Source organism: Melozone crissalis, unplaced genomic scaffold (genome assembly GCF_028551555.1).
Source record: "Melozone crissalis strain CALT ecotype California unplaced genomic scaffold, PUWL_Pcris_2 ptg000646l_1, whole genome shotgun sequence".
Classification (NCBI taxonomy): Eukaryota; Metazoa; Chordata; class Aves; order Passeriformes; family Passerellidae; genus Melozone; species Melozone crissalis.
The window spans coordinates 57,366-84,086 of NW_026536319.1; the positions used below are offsets into that span (position 1 = coordinate 57,366).

The window sequence follows — 26,721 nt, forward strand, 5'->3', positions numbered from 1 at the left end:
ATTTGCATATTCATGGCCATTTTAATTGTGGTTTTCTCTTTAATTTTATTTTTATTTTTTCCTTTTATTTTCAGTTTGAAATATAATTTCGTTTTAATTTAACTTTAATTTTAATTGTAATTTTAATTTTAATTTTAATTTTAACTTTAACTTTATTTTAATTTTAAATTTAAATTTAATTCTAATTCTAATTTTAATTCGAATTTTAATTTAGTTCATTTTCTTTAATTTCATTTTTACTTATTAATTTTCCTGTTCTTAATTTATACTTTAATTTATGCCCTATTTATTTTTATTTTCATTTTTTTACTTTATTTTCCATTTTATTTCCATGGTATTATTAATTTTTATCATTATTTTCTACTAATTATTTATTTTCTCATTTTTTTATTATTTTTATTATCTATTTTATTTTTATTTTCATTTTTTATTTCTTTTCCATTAAATTTTGACACTTTTCCTAATTTTTTAATCTTTGCTTATTAAATTTTATTTTTAATTTTTTAAATAAAATTTTATTTATGGATTTTTTTATTTTTCTGTTTTCATTTTATTTTAATTTTGCATTTTTATTTTTATTTAATCTCTTTATTCTCATTCCCATTTTCACTTCACTGTTTTTCCACTTCCGCTTTCGTTTCCTTTCAAATTTTATTTCCATTTTATTTGTTCAGTTTCCTTTCAGTTTTTCCTTTAATTCATTTTCTTTTTTTATTTTTATTTAATTTTTATTTCTTTTTTAATTTCAATGTTCCTTTAATTCTTCCTTTAACTTAACTTAATTTTATTTTTTTAATTTTAAATTTAATTTTATTTTTTTGATGTTGTAACTTCAGTTTGAACTTCAATTGTTAATTTTAATTAATTTCCTTTTAAATTTTATTTTGGTTTTAGATTTTAATTTCGTTTCATTATCATTTTATTGTAATTTCAAATTTTGTTTTTGCTTTAATTAGAATTTAATACAGGTTTTGTTTTCTTTTAAATTTTCATTTTATTTCAAATTTTATTTCATTTCAGGTTTTAAATTTTAATTTCATGTCAATTTTTATTTTAGTGCTAATTCCCATTTCATGTCAAATTTTAAATCCTAATCTTAATTTCAATTTTTATTTTTAATTTCAATTTTCATTTTAAATTCAATTTCAAGATTTCCATCTCAATTTCCATTCAGTTTCAAATTTTAATTCCAGTTTCATTTATTTCAATTTTTTTCCTATTTTAATTTCAATTGTAATTTCAATTGTAATTTTCTCTTTCAATTTATTTTAATTTATTTTTTAAATTTTATTTTAAATTTTTAGATTTAATATTCATTTCAATTTCTATTTCAGTTTTTATTTCGATGTTATCTACATTTTTCAATTGTAATTTTACATTAAATTAAATGTTTTAATTTCAATTTAATTGGGTTTAATTTTAATTTTTACTTTTACCTTTACTTTTCTTTCCATCTCAATTTATTTTTTCTAATTTATTTTAATCATCGTTTTAAATTTAATTTTTTGCTTTAATTTAAATTAAATTTTTTAATTTTAAAATTTTAAAAATATATTTATTTTAATTTAAAATTCGATTTTTAATCTCAATTATAATTTAAATGTTTTTTAATTTTTGTTTTAATTTTTAAATTTTAATAATAGTTTTCATTTTCATTTTGATTTTCATTTCAATTATATATTTTAATTTCTTTAATTTTTGTTTTCATTTCAGTTTTAATTTAAATATTTTTAGGTTTTACTTAAATTAAATTTCTTAGCTTTTCTTTTCAATTTAATGTTTCAATTTAAATTTTAATTTAATTTTATATTTAAAATGTATTTTAATTTTTTTAATTTTAATTTTGATTTTCATTTCTATTTATATGTCAATCTTAATTTCGATTTTTATTTCAATTATAACTTTTCATTTCTTTAATTTTTTGTTTTAGTTTAAGTTTCAATTTAAATATCTCTAGGTTTTACGTAAATTTTCATTTCAATTTAATTATTTTATTTAAATTTTAATTCCATTTTTAATTCAATTTAATTATTTAAATTGTAATTTTAATTTTAATTTAATTCGTTCAATTTCAATTTTAATTTCAATTTAATTTTTTAAATTCTAATTTTAATTTCAATTTTAATTTTAATTACAATTTAATTTTTTAAATTTCAATTTCAATTTTAATTTCAATTTTATTTTCATTTTTAAATTTAAATTTCAATTGAAATTCTTAGATTTTAATTTTAATTTAAGTTTTAATTTCAATTTTAATTTACTTTAAAAATTTAATTTCGATTTTAATTTTAATATTAATTTTATTTTAAATTTTAATTTTAATTTCAATGTAATTTTTTAAATTTCAATTTCAATTTCAATTGTAGTTTTAATTTTAATTTGTTTCAATTTCAATTTTTTCATTTTAATTACAATTTTAATTTCAATTTCAATTTCAATTTCAATTTTAATAATGATTTAATTTTTTTCCAATTTCATTTTAATATTTTAATTTTTATTTTAGTTTTAATTTTATTAATTTTAATTTAAATTTTAATTTAATTTCATTAATTTTAGTTTAAATTTTAATTTCATTTGTAATTCCATTTTTAATTCCATTTTTAAAATTTTCATCTTAATTTCAATTTTAAATTTCATTTTATTTCATTTTCATTTCAGTTTTAATTTCATTTTAATGTCATTTTATTTTGGATGTTAATTTCTGTCTCCATCTCCATGTCCATCCCCCCCCCGTCCCCGCTCCCGTCCCCGCGGGGTCCCCGGTGCCCCCCCAGTCTCGCGGCACCTGCGGCACCTCCTGGCCCGGAGCGCCCAGAGGAAACCCAAACTGCGCAAGAAACCCAAGGCACAGAGCCAGGAGAGCCCCGGTAGGGACACCCAGTGCCCACAATGCACAGGGGGCGGGAGCTCGCTAATTAACTCATTAATTAACCGGGGAAATTCATAGGGGCAGCATAGACTTGGTGTCGCTTATCTAATAATATTAATGTTGTTAGTATTAGTGTTGGTATTAATATTAGCGTCAGTAGTATTGGGACTGGTATTGGTATTGGTATTGCATTAATTGGGGTAATTAATAAGGGTCAGGAAGACTTGGTGTCGTTTCTTTAATAATATTAATATTATTAGCATTAGTGTTGGTATTAATATTAGCATTATTGGTATTAGTATTAGTGTTAGTATTAGTATTAGTATTAGAATTGCTAATAGTATTTGTATTGGTATTGGTATTGGTATTGCATTAACTGGGGTAATTAATAACCATCAGGTAGACCTGGCGTCATTTATTTATTAATATTAATGTTGTTAGTATTAGTGTTGGTATTAATATTGGCGTCAGTAGTATCAGTATTAGAGTGGTATTGGTATTGGTATTGGTATTGGTATTGGAATTAGTATTAGTATTAGTATTAGTATTAGTATTGCATTAATTGGGGTAATTAATAGCGGTCAGGTAGACTTGGTGTCATTTATTTAATAATAGTATTATTATTAGTATTGGTAATACCATTCGTATTTGTATTGGTATTAGTATTGCATTAATTGGGGTAATTAATAACAGTCAGGTAGACTTGGCATCGTTGATTTAATAATATTAATATTATTAGTATTAGTGTTGGTATTAATATTAGCGTCAGTAGTATTAGCATTGGTATTGGTATTGGTATTGATATTGCATTAATTGGGGTAATTAATAAGGGTCAGGTAGACTTGGTGTCGTTTCTTTAATAATATTAATATTATTAGTATTAGTGTTGGTATTAATATTACCATTATTGGTATTAGTATTACTGTTAGTGTTAGTGTTAGTATTAGTATTCGTATTAGTATTAGTATTGGTAATAGTATTTGTGTTGGTATTGGTATTGGTATTGCATTAATTGGGGTAATTAATAACCGTCAGGTAGACTTGGCGTCATTTATTTAATAATATTAATGTTGTTAGTATTAGTGTTGGTATTAATATTGGCGTCAGTAGTATCAGTATTAGAGTGGTATTGGTATTGGTATTAGTATTACTATTAGTATTCGTATTAGTATTAGTATTGCATTAATTGGGGTAATTAATAACAGTCAGGTAGACTTGGTGTCATTTATTTAATAAGAGTATTACTATTAGTATTGGTAATGCCATTCGTATTGGTATTGGTATTAGTATTGCATTAATTGGGGTAATTAATAACAGCCAGGTAGACTTGGCATCGTTGATTTATTAATATTAATATTATTAGTATTAAGTGTTGGCATTAATATTAGCGTCAGTAGTATTAGCATTGGTATTGGTATTGGTATTGGTATTGCATTAATTGGGGTAATTAATAAGGGTCAGGTAGACTTGGTGTCGTTTCTTTAATAATATTAATATTATTAGCATTAGTGTTGGTATTAATATTACCATTATTAGTATTAGTATTACTGTTAGTGTTAGTATTAGTATTAGTATTGGTAATAGTATTTGTATTGGTATTGGTATTGGTATTGCATTAATTGGGGTAATTAATAACGGTCAGGTAGACTAGGCATAGTTTATTTAATAATATTAATATTGTTAGCATTAGTGTTGGTATTAATAATAGCGTTAGTAGTATCAGTATTAGAGTAGTATTGGTATTGGTATTGGTATTGGTATTGGTATTAGTATTGCATTAATTGGGGTAATTAATAATAGTCAGGTAGACTTGGTGTCATTTATTGAATAATATTAGCATTAGTATTAGTATTAGCATTAGTATTAGTATTAGCATTAGCATTAGTACTAGTATTAGTATTGCATAAATTGGGGTAATTAATAGCGGTCACGTAGACTTGGTGTCATCTATTTAATAATAGTATTACTATTAGTATTGGTAATACCATTCGTATTGGTATTGGTATTAGTATTGCATTAATTGGGGTAATTAATAACAGTCAGGTAGACTTGGCATCGTTGATTTATTAATATTAATATTATTAGTATTAAGTGTTGGTATTAATATTAGCGTCAGTAGTATTGGCATTGGTATTGGTATTGGTATTGCATTAATTGGGGTAAATAATAAGGGTCAGGTAGACTTGGCGTCTTTTATTTAATAATATTAATGTTGTTAGTATTAGTGTTGATATTAATATTAGCGTTAGTAGCATCAGTATTAGAGTAGTATTGGTATTGGTATTGGTATTGGTATTAGTATTGCATTAATTGGGGTAATTAATAACAGTCGGGTAGACTTGGTGTCATTTATTTAATAATATTATTTGCATTAGTGTTAGTGTTAGCAATAGCATTAGTATTAGCATTAGCATTAGTATTAGTATTAGTCTTGCATTAATTGAGGTAATTAATAACGGTCAGGTAGACTTGGTGTCGTTTATTTATTAATAGTATTACTATTAGTATTGGTAATACCATTCGTATTGGTATTGGTATTAGTATTGCATGATTGGGGTAATTAATAATGGACAGGTAGACTTGGCATCGTTTATTTAATAATATTAATATTATTAGTATTGGTGTTGGTATTAATATTAGCGTGAGTAGTATTGGCATTGGTATTGGTATTGGTATTGGTATGGGTATGGGTATTGGTATTGGTAGTGCATTAATTGGGGTAATTAATAAGGGTCAGGTAGACTTGGCGTCGTTTAATAATATAAATGTTGTTAGTATTAGTGTTGGTATTAAAATTAGCTTTATTAGTATTAGTATTAGAGTAGTGTTAGTATTAGTATTAGCATTAGCATTAGTATTGGTGTTGGTGTTGGTATTAGTATTGGTAATAGTATTCCTATTGGTATTGGTACTAGTATTGGTATTGGTATTGCATTAATTGGGGTAATTAATAACGGTCAGGTAGTCTTGGTGTCATTTATTTAATAAGAGTAGTAGTAGTAGTAGTAGTAGCAGTAGTAGTAGTAGTAGCATTAGTATTGCATTAATTGGGGTAATTAATAACGGTCAGGTAGACTTGGTGCCATTTATTTAATAATATTAATAGTATTTGTATTAGTGTTGGTATTAATATTAATGTTAGTGGTATTAGTATTAGAGTAGTATTGGTGTAGGTAATAGTATTGGTATTGGTATTAGTATTGCATTAATTGGGGTAATTAATTGGGGTCAGAGAGAGAGTTGTTGCTTAGGTAATAATAATAGCAGTAGTAGTAGCAGTAGCAGTGTTGGTATTAGTATTATACGTTTTGGTATAAGTATTAATATTAATAGTATTAATTATTATAAGTTTTACTATTAATTACCCCAAATAATTCTATTATTTGGGGGAATTAATAGGGATGAGACAGAGTTGTTGTAATTTATGTAATATTTTTCATATTGTTAGTATTATTATTAGTGTTCACATTATTAGTATTGGTATTAATACTATTATTGCATTATTGGGGTAATTAATAGATAGAGTTGGTGTCATTTTGGTAACAATAATTATATTATGAATATTAGTAGTATTAGTGTTGGTATCAATATTAGTATGAGTATTATTAGTACTGGAATTAGTATTAATATTATTGTTGCATTAATGGGCGTAATCAATGGGGGTGAGATAGAGCTGATGATTTTTATTAATATTAATATTAATATTAGTAATAATATTAGTGTCAGCATCAATAGTAGCATTAACATTATTAGTATTGTTATGAGTGGTACTATATTATATTAATTAGAATAATTAATAGGGGTCAGATAGAGTTGGTGTCATTTCCTTAATAATTTTATTATTGATATTATTAGTATTAATAGTACTATTGTTGGCATTATTATTAGCATTAGTATTATTAGTGTTTGAATTAGTAGAAATATTAATTAAGGTAATTGATAGCGGTCAGATAGACTTGGTGCCCTTTATTTAATAATATTATTATTTATATTATTAGTATTACCATTGGTATTAATATTAGCATTTGTATTATTAGTATTGGCATTAGTATTCATATTTGTTTTGAATTAATTGGTGTAATTAATAGGGGTCAGAATTTGTGATATATTTAATATTATTAATATTATTAGTATTAGTAGGATTAGTGTAGGTACTAATATTATTGTTAGTATTATTCATATTGTACTAGCATTAATATTATTAATGCATTAATTGGGGTAATTATTATGGGTCAGATAGAGTTGGTGTTGTTTAGGTAATAATATTATTATTGATATTATTAATATTAGTAGATACTAGTAGTATTAGGGCTGGTATTATTAGCGTATTATTAGTATTTGGGTTAGTATTATTATATTAATTGGGGTAATTAATAGGGGTCAGATAGACTTGGTATCGTTTAGGTAATAATATTATTTGTGTCATTTAGGTAATAATATTATTAATAATATTAATAGTATTAACACTAGGAGTGTTGGTATTATTAGTAGCATATTATTAATGTTGATATTAGTTATAATATTATTATTGCATTAATTGTGGTAATTAATAGGGGTCAGAAAGAGCTAGTGTCGTTTATTTAATAATAATGTTATTAATATTATTAGTATTAGTATTGGTATTAATATTAGCGTTAGTATTAATAGTATTGGTATTATTGTTATTAGATTAATTGGGGTAATTATTAGGGGTGAGATAGAGTTGGTGTAATTAATGTAATAATATTAGTATTGGTGTCAGTATTAATATTAACATTGGTATTAATATCACGAATATGTTAATTGGGGTAATTAATAGGGGTCAGAAAGAGTTGGTGTCGCTTATTTAGTAATATTATTTTTAATATTAGAAGTATTAGTAGTATTAATAGTATTAGTGTTGGTATCAATATTAGCAATAGTATTATTTGTTTTGGTAGAAGTATTAATATTAATATTATTAATTATTATAAGTTATACTGTTAATTACCCCAAGTAATTGTATTATTTGGGGGAATTAATAGGGATGAGATAGAGTTGTGTAAGTTATGTAATATTATTAATTTAGTAGCATTAGAAGTATTACTGTTGGCATTAATATTAGTGTTAGTATTAGTAGTATTAGTATTAGTAGGAATATTATCACTATATTAATTGGGGTAATTAATAGGGGCCAGATAGAGTTGGTGTCATTTATTTAATAATGTTATTCTTAATATTAGTAGTATTAATAGTATAAGTGTTGGTATCAACATTAGCGCTAGTATTAATAGTATTGGTATTCATTATAATATCACTATTAATTATTATAAATTCCATTATTAATTACCCCAAATAATTGTATTTTGGGGGGCAATTAATAGGGTTCAGATAGAGTTGTTGTCATTTAGGTAATAATATTATTAGTCGTAGTATTAGAAGTATTAGTGTTGGTATTAATATTAGCATTAGTGTTATTAGTATTGGTATTAGTGTTATTATGATTATTATATTACTGGAGTGATTAATAGTGGTCAGATAGACTTGGTGTCATTTAGGTAATAATGTTATTATTATAAATGTTATCAATATTATTACTGTTAGTGTTGGTATTAATATTCACATTAGTATTAATAGTATTAATAATAATATTCCATTAATTGGGGCAATTAATATGGATCAGATAGACTCTATGTCATTTATTTAATAATATTATTATCAATATTATTAATATTAGTGTTTGTATTATTATTAGCATATTATTAGTATCGGTATTAGTATTAATATAATTATTATGTTAATTGGGGTAATTAATAGGGGTGAGATATAGTCAGTGTAATTTATGTAATAATATTATTATTGTTAATATTAGTATTGATATGATTAGTCTCTCTATTAGTATTGATAGCATTAGCAGCAGAGTTAGTATTAGTATTAGTATTAATATTAATATTATTGCATTAATTGGGGTAATTAATAGGGGTCAGATGGAGTTGGTGTCATTTAGGTAATGGTATTACTGGTGGTATTAGTAGTATTAATGTTGGTATTAATATTGGCATCAGCATTATTAGTATTGGGATTAGTATTATTATTAGTATCACATTAATTGGGGTAATTAATAAGGGTGACATAGAATTGGTGACATCTATGTAATATTATTAATATTATTCGTATCAGTAGTAGTAGTGTTGTTATTGATATCAGTATTAGTGATAATATTAATATGGCATTAATTGGGGCAATTAATAGGGGTCAGATAGACTTGGTGGCATTTACTTCATAATAATAATATTATTACCCAAATTATTAGTATTAGTAGCATTATTGCTGGTATTAATCTTAGCAGTAGTAGTAGCAGTATCAGTATTAATGTATTAATTGGGGTAATTATTAGGGGTCAGATAGACTTGGTGGCATTTACCTAATAATAATAATAATATTATTATTAAAATTGTTAGTATTAGTAGCATTATTGCTGGTATTAATCTTAACAGTAGTAGTATTAGTATTAATATATTAATTGGGGTAATGAATAGCGGTCAGATAGAGTTGGTGGCATTTACTTAATAATAATAATATTATTCATAAAATTATTAGCATTATTGTTGGTGTTAATCTTAGCAGCAGTAGTAGCAGTATTAGTATTAATACATTAATTGGGGTAATTATTAGGGGTCAGATAGACTTGGTGGCATTTACTTAATAATAATAATATTATTAATATAATTATTAGTATTATTGCTGGTATTAATCTTAGCAGCAGTAGTATTAGTATTAATATATTAATTGGGGTAATTATTAGGGGTCAGATAGACTTGGTGGCGTTTACTTCATAATAATAATATTATTAATATAATTATTAGTATTATTGCTGGTATTAATCTTAGCAGCAGTAGTATTAGTATCAATATATTAATTGGGGTAATTAATAGGGGTCAGATAGACTTGGTGGCATTTACTTAATAATAATAATATTATTATTAAAATTGTTAGTATTAGTAGCATTATTGCTGGTATTAATCTTAACAGTAGTAGTATTAGTATTAATATATTAATTGGGGTAATGAACAGCGGTCAGATAGAGTTGGTGGCATTTACTTAATAATAATAATATTAATAATAAAATTATTAGTATTATTATTGCTGGTATTAATCTTAGCAGCAGTAGTAGCAGTATCAGTATTAATATATTAATTGGGGTAATTATTAGGGGTCAGATAGACTTGGTGGCATTTACTTCATAATAATTGGCAATTAATTAATTTTTAATTAATTAATTTATAACATTAATTAATTGATAAAGTTAATTAACAAATGGATTAATTTATAAAATTGATTGATTAATTAATTAATTGATTAAATCCCCTCGGATGCTCTGCTGGTATTGAGGGGGATTTGGGATCCCGGGAGCCTGGGCTGGATCCCACCAGGAGGAATAATAACATTATTAATGAAATTATTAGTATTATTAATAATAATATTATTAATAAAAATTATTAGTATTAGTAGCATTATTGCTGGTATTAATCTTAGCAGCAGTAGTAGTATTAGTATTAATACATTAATTGGGGTAATGAATAGCGGTCAGATAGAGTTGGTGGCATTTACTTAGTAATAATAATATTATTAATAAAATTATTAGCATTATTGTTGGTGTTAATCTTAGCAGCAGTAGTAGCAGTATTAGTATTACTACATTAATTGGGGTAATTATTAGGGGTCAGATAGACTTGGTGGCATTTACTTAATAATAATATTATTAATATAATTATTAGTATTATTGCTGGTATTAATCTTAGCAGCAGTAGTGTTAGTATTAGTATTAATATATTAATTGGGGTAATTAATAGCGGTCAGAGTTGGTGGCATTTGCTTCATAATAATTGGCAATTAATTAATTTTTAATTAATTAATTTGTAACATTAATGAATTGATGTAATCAATGGTATGGAGGGGATGTGGGGTCCCGGGAGCCTGGGCTGGACCCACCAGGAGGAGCCTCCAGGAGACACCAGGGGAGGTTCTGGGGAGCTCCTGCTGGGGCCGGACCTCAGGAACCGCGGCTGGAGCCCACCGGGTCCCACCAGGCACCACCAGGTCCCACCAGGTCCCACCAGGTCCCATCAGATCCCACCGGGTCCCACCAGGCACCACCAGGTCCCACCACGTCCCATCAAACCCCACCAGATCCCACCGGGTCCCACCAGGCACCACCGGGTCCCACCACGTCCCATCAAACCCCACCAGATCCCACCGGATCCCACCAGGCACCACCGGGTCCCACCAGGTCCCATCAAACCCCACCAGATCCCACCGGGTCCCACCAAAATCTCACCAGGTCCCACCAGGTCCCATCAGATCCCACCGGGTCCCACCAGGCACCACCAAAACCCCACCAAAATCCCACCAAAATCCCACCAGGTCCCACCAGATCCCACCAGGTCCCACCAGGTCCCACCAGGTCCCATCAAACCCCACCAGAGCCCACCAGGTCCCATCAGATCCCACCGGGTCCCACCAGGCACCACCAGGTCCCACCAGGTCCCACCAAAATCCCACCAGGTCCCACCAGGTCCCACCAGGTCCCATCAAACCCCATCAGGTCCCACCAGGTCCCACCAAAATCTCACCAGGTCCCACCAGGTCCCATCAGATCCCACCAGGTCCCACCAGGTCCCATCAGATCCCATCAAACCCCATCAGATCCAACCGGGTCCCACCAGACACCACCAAATCCCACGAGGTCCTACCAAATCCCACCAGGTCCCATCAGATCCCACCAAACCCCATCAAAACCCCATCAGATGCCACCGGTTCCCACGAGATCTCACCAAAATCCCACCAGGTCCCATCAAACCCCATCAGATCCCACCAGGTCCCATGAAATCCCCCCAGGTCCCATCAGATGCCACCAGATCCCCTGAAATCCCACCAAAATCCCACCAGGTCCCAGCAGGTCCCATCAAACCCCATCAGAACCCACCAGGTCCCATCAGATCCTATGAAATCCCACCAGATCTCACCAGGTCCTATCAGATACTGTCAGGAGTCTACAGATCCCACTGGATCCCACCGGATCCCACCAGGTCCCACCAGGTCCCACCAGGTCCCACCAAATCCCACCAGGTCCCACCAGGTCCCATTGGATCCCACCAGGTCCCATAAAACCCCATCAAATCCCACCAGGTCCCATCAAACCCCATCAGATCCCATCAAACCCCACCAAATCCCATCAGATCCTACCAGGTCCCACCAAAATCCCACCAGATCCCACCAGGTCCCATCAGATGCCACCAGATTCCATCAAATGCCTTTGAATCCCACCAAACCCCATCAGATCCCACCAGGTCCCACCAAAATCCCACCAGGTCCCATCAGATCCTACCAGATCCCACCAGGTCCCACCAAATCCCTTTGGATCCCACCAAGTCCCATCAAATCCCATCAGGTCCCATCAAATCCCACCAGGTCCCACCAGATGCCACCAGATTCCATCAAATCCCTTTGGATCCCACCAAACCCCATCAAATCCCACCAGGTTCCACCAGGTCCCATCAGATCCCACCAGATCCCCCCAGATTCCACCAAACCCCATCAGGTCCCACCAAAACCCCACCAGGTCCCATCAGATCCCACCAAACCCCACCAAAATCCCACCAGATTCCACCAGGTCCCACCAGATCCCACCAAAATCCCACCAAGTCCCACCAGGTCCCATCAAAACCCCATCAGATGCCACCAGGTCCCACGAGATCTCACCAAATCCCTTTGGATCCCACCAGGTCCCACTGGATCTCACCAGGTCCCACCAGGTCCCATCAGATCCCATAAAACCCCACCAAATCCCATCAGACCCCACCAGGTCCCACCAAATCCCACCAGGTCCCACCAGGTCCCACCAGGTCTCACCAGGTCCCACCAAGTCCCACCAGGTCCCACCAAATCCCATCAAATGCCACCAGATTCCATCAAATCCATTTGGATCCCACCAAACCCCATCAGATCCACCAGGTCCCACCAAAATCCCACCAGGTCCCATCAGAGCCCATCAAATCCCACCAAAATCCCACCAGGTCCCACCAGGTCCCATCAGATCCTACCAGATCCCACCAGATTCCACCAAACCCCACCAGGTCCCACCACATCCCACCAAAACCCCACCAGGTCCCATCAGATTCCACCAGGTCCCATGAAATCCCACCAGGTCCCATCAAACCCCATCAAATCCCACCAGGTCCCACCAAATCCCTTTGGATTCCACCAGACCCAATCAGGTCCCACCAAATCCCACCAGACCCCATCAGATGCCACCAGATTCCATCAAATCCCATCGGATCCCACCAGGTCCCACCAAAATCCCACCAGGTCCCACCAGGTCCCACCAGCTCCACCCTCTGGAGGTCCTCTCTCCGTCTTCTCCTGGGCTCCACCCCAAAGCCCAGCCCGGTCTCCTGGCCGGGGTTGGGTTCAGAGGTTCCTCAGAGGTTCCTCCCCACCCCAACCATTCCGTGGCTCCATCAGAGGAGTCCATGGTGCGAGGCCACCCGGTGGAGATGTCCAGGAGGCCCCACCGGGTCCCCAGAGCTTCTTCTGGGATGGTCCAGAAAGTTCCACCAGGTCCCACCAAGGGTTGGTCCAGAAGGTCCCACCGGGTCCCCAGAGATTCTCCTGGGATGGTCCATAAGGTTCCACCAGGTCTTCAGGGTTTTTTGGATGGTCCAGAAGGTTCCACCAGGTCCCTGGGACTGTTGGGATGGTCCAGAAGGTCCCAGGGCTTCTCCTGGGATGGTCCAGAAAGTTCCACCAGGTCTCCAGGGCTTCTCCTAGGATGGTCCAGAAGGTCCCACCAGGTCCCTGGGGCTGTTGGGATGGTCCAGAAGGTTCCATCAGGTCTCCAAGGCTCTGGGAATGATCCAGGAGGTCCCACCAGGTCCCCAGAGATTCTCCTGGGATGGTCCATAAGGTTCCACCAGGTCTTCAGGGCTTCTTCTGGGGTGGTCCAGATGGTTCCACCAGTTTCCCAGGGCTCTGGGATGGTCCAGAAGGTCCCAGGGCTTCTCCTGGGATGGTCCAGAAGGTCCCACCAGGTCCCCAGGGCTGTTGGAATGGTCCAGGAGGCCCCACCAGGTTCTCAGGGCTACTTCTGGGATGGTCCAGGAGGCCCCACCAGGTCTTCAGGGTTGGTGGGATCGGCGTCATCTCCTCACTGGAGAACATCAGGAACAGGAGATGGGGTGAAGATGGAAGTGGTGGCACCTGGAGAGGACAGATGGGGTGGGAGCGGTGACCGTGGCAGTGGTGGCCTCCAAAAGGCACCCGAGATGGAGGCACCAAAAGCCACCCGAGATGAGATGGAGCCGCCACGGAGCTCCAGAGCTCCACCTTGGGCGGTTCCTCCGAGGTTCTTGAGAGGTTTGAGGAGGACGAGGTCCCTCTGAGGGTGGTGACAAGGATGGAGATGGAGAAGGACCATGGGGAGGGGACAGGGAGGGGACAGGAGCTCTGCCAGGTCCTGGAGGTGGAGTCACCAAAAGCCACCCGAGATGGAGCCATCAAAAGGCACCTGAGATGGAGCCACCACGGAGCTCCAGAGCTCCACCTTGGGCGGTTCCTCCCAGGTTCTTGAGAGGTTTGAGGAGGACAAAGGATGGAGATGGAGAAGGACCACGGGGAGGGGACAGGAGCTCTGCCGGGTCCTGGAGGTGACATCCCACCCCCTGGAGGTGACGTCCCACCCCCTGGAGGTGACGTCCCACCACCTCGGTGTCTCTCTTGCAGGGGTGGCCATCAGCACCTACGCCCGGTACTGCTACAGCAAACTGCAGAAGGCGGCGCTGACCGGGGCCAAGAAGGTACCGGGACAGGGGTGGCCTGGCCAGGGGGGACAACCCGGGGACAACCCGGGGACAACCCGGGGACAAGGAGGTCACGTCCCACCGGGGTCATCCTGGAGCTCCTGGGGTCGGGGAAGGGGCTGGAGGAGGGAGGGAGGCAGTGGAAGGAGGTGGTGGTGGGGAGGAGAACTTGTGGAGAACTTGTGGAGAACTTGTGGAGGCCTGGAGATCTTCTGGAGAGCATCTAAGGAACTTCTGGAGAACTTCTGGAGAACTTCTGGGGATCTTCTGGAGACCTGGAGATGTCCTGGAGAGCATCTAAGGAACTCCTGGAGAACTTCTGGGAACCATCTGGAACATTCCTGGAGAACTTCTGGAGAACTTCTGGGGAACTTCTGGAGAACTTCAGGAGGCCTGGAGATCTTCTGGAGAGCATCTAAGGAGCTTCTGGAGAACTTCTGGGGATCTTCTGGGGATCTTCTGGAGAACTTCTACAGACCTGGAGATCTTCTGGACAGCATCTAAGGAACTTCTGGAAGTCTTCTGGAGAACTTCTGGACAACACCTGAGGACCTTCTGGGAACCTTCTGGAACATTCCTGGAGAACTTCTGGGGAACTTCTGGAGAACTTCTGGAGATCTTCTGGAGATCCTCTGGAGACCCTCAGGAGATCTTCTGGAGAACATCTAAGGAGCTTCTGGAGAACTTCTGGGAATCTTCTGGGACATTTCTGGAGAAATTGTGGGGAGCTTCTGGGAGGCTTTTGAGGATCTTCTGGAGAACTTCTGAGAACCTTCTGGGAACCTTCTGGGAAGCCTGAAAGGATCTTCTGGGCACCTCTTAAAACCCATCTGGGGAACTTCTGGAGAACTTCTGAGAACTTCCTGAAGAGTTCTGGAGACCACCTGGAAATTTTCTGCAGAATTTCACCTTTGGGGACATTCTGGGAACCTTCTGGAAACTTCTCAAGGACCTTCTGTGGACCTTCAGAAGATGTTCCAGAGACCATCAGGAGATCTTCAGGAGACCTTCTGAGAACCTGGCAGGGAGGAGCTTCTGGGAATTATCTGAGGAACTTCTGGAGAACTTCTGGGATTCTTCTGGAGACCTTCTGAAGACCTTGTGGAGACCTTTTAAGGACCTTCTGTGGAACTTCTGAAGACATCCTGGAGACTGACCGAGGATCTTCTGGGGATCTTCTGGGGATGCTCTGGGAACTCTCTGGAGATCTTGCAGGACCTTCTGGGAACCTTTTAAGGACCTTCAGAAGAACTTCTGAGAGTCCCCCAGAGACCTTCTGAGGACTTTCTGGAGACCTTCTGGGGATTTTCTGGGGACTTTCTGAGGACATTCCAGAGACCATCTGGGGAACTTCAGGAGACCTTCTGGGAACTCTCTGGAGACCTCCTGGAGCTTCCTCAGGAACTTCTGGAGACCTTCTGGAAACCTCATGGGGAGGGACCTTCTGGGAACTTCCTGAGGAACTTCTGGAGACCTTCTGGGAACTCTCTGGAGACCTTCTGGAAGCTTCCTGAGGAACTTCTGGAGACCTCCTGGGAACCTTATGGGGAGGGACCTTCTGGGAACTTTCTGAGGAACTTCTGGAGAACCTCTGGAAACTCTCTGGAGACCTTCTGAGAGCTTTCTAAGGAACTTCTGGAGACCTTCTGAGGACTCTCTGGACACCTCCTGGGAGCTTTTTAAGGAACTCTCTGGAGACCTTCTGAGAACTTTCTGAGGAACTCCTGGGGACCTTATGGGGACTCTCTGGAGACCTTCTGGGAGCTTTCTGAGGAACCCCTGGAAGCCCAGCAGGGATGTCCAGCTTTCCAGAAGAAATCCAGAGCGGTGGCTCCTTCTCCTACTGGACAAATCCATCGGTGGAGAAGCTCGAACGTGGCCATGGTCCCACCAAGCTCCATGGGGTTCGATGGATGGATGATGGATGGATGGATGATGGATGGATTGATGGATGGATGATGGATGGATGGATGATGGATGATGGATGGATGGATGGATGGATGGATGATGGATGATGGATGGATGATGGATGATGGATGGATGGATGGATGGATGGATGATGGATGATGGATGATGGATGGATGATGGATGATGGATGGATGATGGATGGATGGATGGATGGATGATGGATGGATGGATGATGGATGATGGATGGATGGATGGATGGATGGATCCATGGATGGATGGATGGATGATGGATGATGGATGGATGATGGATGGATGGATGGATGATGGATGGATGGATGATGGATGGATGGATGGATGGATCCATGGATGGATGGATGGATGATGGATGGATGATGGATGGATGGATGGATCCATGGATGGATGGATGGATGATGGATGATGGATGGATGATGGATGGATGGATGGATGATGGATGGATGGATGATGGATGGATGGATGGATGGATCCATGGATGGATGATGGATGATGGATGGATGATGGATGGATGGATGGATGGATGGATGGATGGATGATGGATGGATGGATCCATGGATGGATGATGGATGGATGGATGGATGGATGATGGATGGATGATGGATGGATGGATGGATGGATGATGGATGGATGGATGATGGATGATGGATGGATGGATGGATGATGGATGGATGGATGGATGGATGGATGATGGATGATGGATGGATGGATGGATGGATGGATGATGGATGGATGGATGATGGATGGATGGATGATGGATGATGGATGATGGATGGATGGATGGATGATGGATGGATGGATGGATGATGGATGGATGGATGGATGGATGGATGATGGATGATGGATGGATGATGGATGATGGATGGATGGATGGATGGATGGATCCATGGATGGATGGATGGATGATGGATGGATGATGGATGGATGGATGGATCCATGGATGGATGGATGGATGATGGATGATGGATGGATGATGGATGGATGGATGGATGGATGGATGGATGGATCCATGGATGGATGATGGATGATGGATGGATGATGGATGGATGGATGGATGGATGGATGGATGGATGGATGGATGATGGATGGATGGATCCATGGATGGATGATGGATGGATGGATGGATGGATGATGGATGGATGATGGATGGATGGATGATGGATGGATGGATGATGGATGGATGGATGGATGGATGATGGATGGATGGATCCATGGATGGATGATGGATGGATGATGGATGGATGGATGATGGATGGATGATGGATGATGGATGGATGGATGGATGATGGATGATGGATGGATGGATGGATGGATGATGGATGATGGATGATGGATGGATGGATGATGGATGGATGGATGGATGGATGATGGATGGATGATGGATGGATGATGGATGGATGATGGATGGATGGATGGATGGATGGATGATGGATGGATGGATGGATGGATGATGGATGGATGATGGATGGATGGATGATGGATGATGGATGGATGGATGGATGATGGATGGATGGATGGATGATGGATGGATGGATGGATGGATCCATGGATGGATGATGGATGGATGGATGGATGATGGATGGATGGATCCATGGATGGATGATGGATGATGGATGGATGGATGGATGGATGATGGATGATGGATGATGGATGGATGGATGATGGATGGATGGATCCATGGATGGATGATGGATGGATGGATGGATGATGGATGGATGGATGATGGATGGATGGATGGATGGATGGATGGATGATGGATGGATGGATGGATGGATGGATGGATGGATGATGGATGATGGATGGATGGATGGATGATGGATGGATGGATGATGGATGATGGATGATGGATGGATGGATGGATGATGGATGATGGATGATGGATGATGGATGATGGATGATGGATGGATGGATGGATCCATGGATGGATGATGGATGGATGATGGATGGATGGATGATGGATGGATGATGGATGATGGATGGATGGATGGATGGATGATGGATGATGGATGATGGATGGATGGATGATGGATGGATGGATGGATGGATGATGGATGATGGATGGATGGATGATGGATGGATGGTTGGATGGATGATGGATGGATGATGGATGGATGGATGATGGATGATGGATGGATGGATGGATGATGGATGGATGGATGGATGATGGATGGATGGATGGATGGATCCATGGATGGATGATGGATGGATGGATGGATGATGGATGGATGGATCCATGGATGGATGATGGATGATGGATGGATGGATGGATGGATGATGGATGATGGATGATGGATGGATGGATGATGGATGGATGGATCCATGGATGGATGATGGATGGATGGATGGATGATGGATGGATGGATGATGGATGGATGGATGGATGATGGATGGATGGATGGATGGATGGATGGATGATGGATGATGGATGGATGGATGGATGATGGATGGATGGATGGATGGATGGATGGATGATGGATGATGGATGGATGGATGATGGATGATGGATGGATGGATGGATGGATGGATGATGGATGATGGATGGATGATGGATGGATGGATGGATGATGGATGGATGGATCCATGGATGGATGGATGGATGATGGATGGATGGATGGATGATGGATGGATGGATGATGGATGATGGATGATGGATGGATGGATCCATGGATGGATGATGGATGGATGGATGGATGGATGATGGATGGATGATGGATGGATGGATGATGGATGGATGATGGATGGATGGATGATGGATGGATGATGGATGATGGATGGATGGATGGATGGATGATGGATGATGGATTATGGATGGATGGATGATGGATGGATGGATGGATGGATGATGGATGATGGATGGATGGATGATGGATGATGGATGGATGGATGGATGATGGATGGATGGATGGATGATGGATGATGGATGGATGGATGATGGATGGATGGATCCATGGATGGATGATGGATGATGGATGGATGGATGGATGGATGATGGATGATGGATGATGGATGGATGGATGATGGATGATGGATGGATGGATGGATCCATGGATGGATGATGGATGGATGGATGGATGATGGATGGATGGATGGATCCATGGATGGATGATGGATGGATGATGGATGATGGATGGATGGATGGATCCATGGATGGATGATGGATGGATGGATGGATGATGGATGGATGGATGATGGATGGATGGATGGATGATGGATGGATGGATGGATGGATGGATGGATGATGGATGATGGATGGATGGATGGATGATGGATGGATGGATGATGGATGATGGATGGATGGATGATGGATGATGGATGGATGATGGATGGATGGATGGATGGATGATGGATGATGGATGGATGGATGATGGATGATGGATGGATGGATGGATGATGGATGGATGGATGGATGATGGATGATGGATGGATGGATGATGGATGGATGGATCCATGGATGGATGATGGATGATGGATGGATGGATGGATGGATGATGGATGATGGATGGATGATGGATGGATGATGGATGATGGATGGATGGATGATGGATGGATGGATGGATGATGGATGGATGGATGGATGGATGGATGGATGATGGATGATGGATGGATGGATGGATGATGGATGGATGGATGATGGATGATGGATGGATGGATGATGGATGATGGATGGATGGATGGATGGATGGATGGATGATGGATGATGGATGATGGATGGATGATGGATGGATGGATGATGGATGATGGATGGATGATGGATGGATGGATGATGGATGGATGGATAATGGATGATGGATGATGGATGGATGGATGATGGATGGATGGATGATGGATGATGGATGGATGGATGGATCCATGGATGGATGATGGATGATGGATGGATGGATGATGGATGGATGGATCCATGGATGGATGATGGATGGATGGATGATGGATGAATGGATGATGGATGGATGGATGATGGATGGATGGATGGATGGATGGATGATGGATGGATGGATGGATGGATGGATGATGGATGGATGGATGGATGGATGGATGATGGATGGATGGATGGATGGATGGATGATGGATGGATGATGGATGGATGGATGGATGGATGATGGATGGATGGATGATGGATGATGGATGGATGGATGGATGATGGATGGATGGATGGATGGATGGATGATGGATGATGGATGGATGATGGATGGATGGATGGATGGATGGATGATGGATGGATGGATGGATGGATGGATGGATGATGGATGGATGATGGATGGATGGATCCATGGATGGATGGATGGATGATGGATGGATGGATGATGGATGGATGGATGGATGGATGGATCCATGGATGGATGGATGGATGATGGATGGATGATGGATGGATGATGGATGGATGATGGATGATGGATGATGGATGGATGATGGATGATGGATGATGGATGATGGATGGATGGATGATGGATGGATGGATCCATGGATGGATGATGGATGGATGGATGGATGATGGATGGATGGATGATGGATGGATGGATGGATGAGGGATGGATGGATGGATGGATGGATGGATGATGGATGATGGATGGATGGATGGATGATGGATGGATGGATGGATGGATGGATGGATGATGGATGATGGATGGATGGATGATGGATGATGGATGGATGGATGGATGGATGGATGATGGATGATGGATGGATGATGGATGGATGGATGGATGGATGGATGGATGATGGATGGATGGATCCATGGATGGATGGATGGATGATGGATGGATGGATGGATGATGGATGGATGGATGATGGATGATGGATGATGGATGGATGGATCCATGGATGGATGATGGATGGATGGATGGATGGATGATGGATGGATGATGGATGGATGGATGATGGATGGATGATGGATGGATGGATGATGGATGGATGATGGATGATGGATGGATGGATGGATGGATGATGGATGATGGATTATGGATGGATGGATGATGGATGGATGGATGGATGGATGATGGATGATGGATGGATGGATGATGGATGATGGATGGATGGATGGATGATGGATGGATGGATGGATGATGGATGATGGATGGATGGATGATGGATGGATGGATCCATGGATGGATGATGGATGATGGATGGATGGATGGATGGATGATGGATGATGGATGATGGATGGATGGATCCATGGATGGATGATGGATGGATGATGGATGATGGATGGATGGATGGATCCATGGATGGATGATGGATGGATGGATGGATGATGGATGGATGGATGATGGATGGATGGATGGATGATGGATGGATGGATGGATGGATGGATGGATGATGGATGATGGATGGATGGATGGATGATGGATGGATGGATGATGGATGATGGATGGATGGATGATGGATGATGGATGATGGATGGATGATGGATGGATGGATGATGGATGGATGGATCCATGGATGGATGGATGGATGATGGATGGATGGATGGATGGATGGATGATGGATGGATGGATGATGGATGATGGATGATGGATGGATGGATGATGGATGGATGGATGATGGATGATGGATGGATGGATGGATGATGGATGGATGGATGGATGGATGGATGATGGATGATGGATGGATGATGGATGGATGGATGGATGGATGGATGGATGATGGATGGATGGATGGATGGATGGATGGATGATGGATGGATGATGGATGGATGGATCCATGGATGGATGGATGGATGATGGATGGATGGATGATGGATGGATGGATGGATGATGGATGATGGATGGATGGATGGATGGATGATGGATGATGGATGGATGATGGATGATGGATGGATGGATGGATGGATGGATGGATCCATGGATGGATGATGGATGGATGGATGATGGATGGATGGATGATGGATGGATGGATGGATGGATGATGGATGGATGGATGGATGATGGATGGATGATGGATGGATGGATGATGGATGGATGGATGATGGATGGATGGATGGATGGATGATGGATGGATGATGGATGGATGGATGATGGATGGATGGATGGATGGATGATGGATGGATGGATGATGGATGATGGATGGATGGATGATGGATGGATGATGGATGGATGGATGGATGGATGATGGATGATGGATGGATGGATGATGGATGGATGGATGATGGATGGATGGATGGATGATGGATGGATGGATCCATGGATGGATGGATGGATGATGGATGGATGGATGGATGGATGGATGATGGATGGATGGATCCATGGATGGATGGATGGATGGATGATGGATGGATGGATGGATGGATGGATGATGGATGGATGATGGATGGATGGATGATGGATGATGGATGATGGATGGATGATGGATGATGGATGGATGGATGGATGGATGGATGATGGACGGATCCATGGATGGATCCATGGATGGATCTGGTTCCTTCTCCTGAGGTCACCTCAGTGGCCACCATCCACTGGTTCCCTCAACTTCTCCTTCCTCCAAGTCCATGGAGGTTTCTCCATGGTGGCCACCACAGTCATGGTGGGGTGTTGGTGGCACCATCCAGGTTCTCCTTGCTCCATGGAGGTTTCTCCATGGTGGCCACCAAAGTCATGGTGAGATCTTGGTGGCACCATCCAGTGGGTCCCTCCAGGTTCTCCTTGCTCCATGGAGCTTCCTCCATGGTGGCCACCACAGCCTTTTGTCTTCTCCAACTCCACCCCTTGCATGGAGGTGGCACCACCACGACCACGTCTCCTGGAACCCCACCATGTCCCCACCACCAACCTCCCCCACGCACGGGTGGTGTCCCCGAGCAGATCCCACCATGACCACCATGGTGACCTCAGGGCGGTGTCCCCGAGCAGGTCCCACCATGGTGACCTCAGGGCGGTGTCCCCGAGCAGATCCCACCATGGTGACCTCAGGGCGGTGTCCCCGAGCAGATCCCACCATGGTCACCATGGTGACCTCAGGGCGGTGTCCCTGAGCAGGTCCCACCACGGTGACCTCAGGGCGGTGTCCCCGAGCAGATCCCACCACGGTGACCTCAGGGCAATGTCCCCGAGCAGATCCCACCATGGTGACCTCAGGGCGGTGTCCCCGAGCAGATCCCACCATGACCACCATGGTGACCTCAGGGCGGTGTCCCCGAGCAGATCCCACCATGGTGACCTCAGGGCGATGTCCCCGAGCAGATCCCACCATGACCACCATGGTGACCTCAGGGCGGTGTCCCCGAGCAGGTCCCACCATGGTGACCTCAGGGAGATGTCCCCGAGCAGATCCCACCACAGTGACCTCAGGGCGGTGTCCCTGAGCAGATCCCACCATGGTCACCATGGTGACCTCAGGGCGGTGTCCCCGAGCAGATCCCACCACAGTGACCTCAGGGCGGTGTCCCCGAGCAGATCCCACCATGGTGACCTCAGGGCGGTGTCCCTGAGCAGATCCCACCATGGCCACCATGGTGACCTCAGGGCGATGTCCCCGAGCAGATCCCACCATGGTGACCTCAGGGCGGTGTCCCCGAGCAGATCCCACCATGGTGACCTCAGGGCGGTGTCCCCGAGCAGATCCCACCATGGTGACCTCAGGGCGGTGTCCCCGAGCAGATTCCACCATGGTGACCTCAGGGCGGTGTCCCCGAGCAGATCCCACCACAGTGACCTCAGGGCGGTGTCCCCGAGCAGATCCCACCATGACCACCATGGTGACCTCAGGGCGATGTCCCCGAGCAGGTCCCACCATGGTGACCTCAGGGCGGTGTCCCCGAGCAGATCCCACCATGGCCACCATGGTGACCTCAGGGCGGTGTCCCTGAGCAGATCCCACCATGGTCACCATGGTGACCTCAGGGCGATGTCCCCGAGCAGGTCCCACCATGGTGACCTCAGGGCGGTGTCCCCGAGCAGATCCCACCATGGTGACCTCAGGGCGGTGTCCCTGAGCAGATCCCACCATGACCACCATGGTGACCTCAGGGCGATCTCCCCGAGCAGATCCCACCATGGTGACCTCAGGGCGGTGTCCCCGAGCAGATCCCACCATGGTCACCATGGTGACCTCAGGGCGGTGTCCCCGAGCAGATCCCACCATGGTCACCATGGTGACCTCAGGGCGATGTCCCCGAGCAGATCCCACCATGGTGACCTCAGGGCGGTGTCCCCGAGCAGATCCCACCACGGCCACCTCCCTGACCCGGGCTGTCCCCTGCAGGGCCTGAAGAAGCCGACCCTGGAGGAGATCCGGCACGCCAGGAACGCCATCTTCAGCCCGTCCATGTTCGGCAGCTCGCTGCAGGAGATCGTGGCCATGCAGAGGGACAGGTACCCCGACCGGCAGCTGCCCTGGGTGCAGACCCGGCTCTCCGAGGAGGTCCTGGCCCTCAACGGCGACCAGACCGAGGGCATCTTCAGGTCAGGCCACCCCGCCCCACGGGGACCTCTCATGGTGGTGGTGGTTGGATGGAGGTTCTCGTAGAGTTCTGGTTCCTGGGGTTCTTCTGCTCTGGTGGGGGATCCAAGGGCATGGGGGGCGTTGGTGGTGGTGGTGGAGAACAAAGTGGTGGTGGGGTTTTGGTGGCACCATCAAGGTTCTTCTTGGTCCACCATGGTGGCCACCACAGCCATGGTGAGGTCTTGGTGGCACCATCAAGGTTCTTCTGGGTGCATAGGGGTTTTTCCGTGGTGGCCACCAAAGTCATGGTGAGGTCTTGGTGGCACCAAGGTCCCAAACGAGGTCCAAGACCATGGAGTTTTCTCCACAATGGCCACGACAGCCATGGTGAGGTCTTGGTGGCACCATCCAGGTTCTCCTTGGTCCATAGAGGTTTCTCCATGGTGGCCACCACAGTCATGGTGGGGTCTTGGTGGCACCATCCACTGGGTTGCCTCAACTTCTCCTTAGTCCAAGTCCATGGAGGTTTCTCCATGGTGGCCACCACAGTCATGGTGAGCTCATGGTGGCACCAAGCTCCCAGAACAGCTCCAGGGCCATGGAGGTTTCTTCATGGTGGCCACCAAAGTTGTGGTGGGGTGTTGGTGGCACCATCCAGGTTCTCCTTGGTCCATGGAGGTTCCTTCATGGTGGCCACCACAGTCATGGTGGGGTCTTGGTGGCACCAAGCTCCCAGAACAGCTCCAAGGCCATGGAGGCCTCTCCATGATCTCCCCCAAGATGGGCTCGTGGTGGCACCAAGGTCCCAAGATGTTTCCAAGGCCATGGAGGTTTCTCCATGGTGGCCACCACAGTCATGGTGGGTTCTTGGTGGCACCAAGCTCCCAAAACACCTCCAAGGCCAGGAAGGTTTCTCCATGATCTCCCCCAAGATGGTCTCCTGGTGGCCCCACCATCTCCCTGCCCAGCTGACGTCCCCTCCAGGTTCTCCTGGACCACCCAGCTCTGCAGATCCGGGATGTCCCCACCAGTCCCACCCCACCAATCCCTCCATCCCCGATGGAGATTCCTCCACAATGTCCCCCAAGATGGGCTCCTGGTGGCACCAAGCTCCCAAGATGTCTCCAAGGTCATGGAGGTTTCTCCATGATGTCCACCAGTCATGGCACCATCCAAGCGGGTCCCTCCAACTTCTCCTCGCTCCATGGTGACCACCAGAGTCATGGTGGGCTCCTGGTGGCACCAAGGTCCCAAAACAGCTCCAGGGCCATGGAGGTTTCTCCATGGTGGCCACCACAGTCATGGTGGGCTCTTGGTGGCACCAAGCTCCCAAGATATCTCCACGGTCATGGAGGTTTCTCCATGGAGGTCATGGCAAGATCTTGGTGGCACCAAGCTCCCAAGACACCTCCAAGGCCATGGACGTTTCTCCACGGTGGCCACCAGTCATGGTGGTCTCCTGGTGGCCCCACCATCTCCGTGCCCAGCTGAGGTCCCCACCAGGTTCTCCTGGAGGGGATCTGCAGGTCCGGGATGTCCCCACCGGTCCCACCCCACCAACCCCGTCCATCCCCGCAGGGTCCCCGGCGACATCGACGAGGTCAACGCCCTCAAGCTGCAGGTGGACCAGTGGAAGATCCCCACCGGCCTGGAGGACCCGCACGTTCCCGGTAGGACCCGGGGGCTATTTCTGCTGGTGGGACTCCATCCCCGCCGTCGGGA

At 42.1% G+C, this 26,721-nt stretch overlaps 1 protein-coding gene across 1 annotated transcript in view; it reads left to right on the plus strand.

Moving 5' to 3' along the window:
* The window catches only part of ARHGAP39 (Rho GTPase activating protein 39), a gene marked incomplete at its 5' end in the record, with an annotated part of 71,824 nt that overhangs the window by 42,503 nt on the left and 2,600 nt on the right, over positions 1–26,721 (plus strand). Inside the window, 3 exons of the mRNA XM_054295346.1 lie at positions 14,609–14,682; positions 24,820–25,019; positions 26,578–26,669. Of these exons, the coding sequence (XP_054151321.1) occupies positions 14,609–14,682; positions 24,820–25,019; positions 26,578–26,669 (366 nt within the window). The remainder of the gene's footprint in view (positions 1–14,608; positions 14,683–24,819; positions 25,020–26,577; positions 26,670–26,721) is intronic.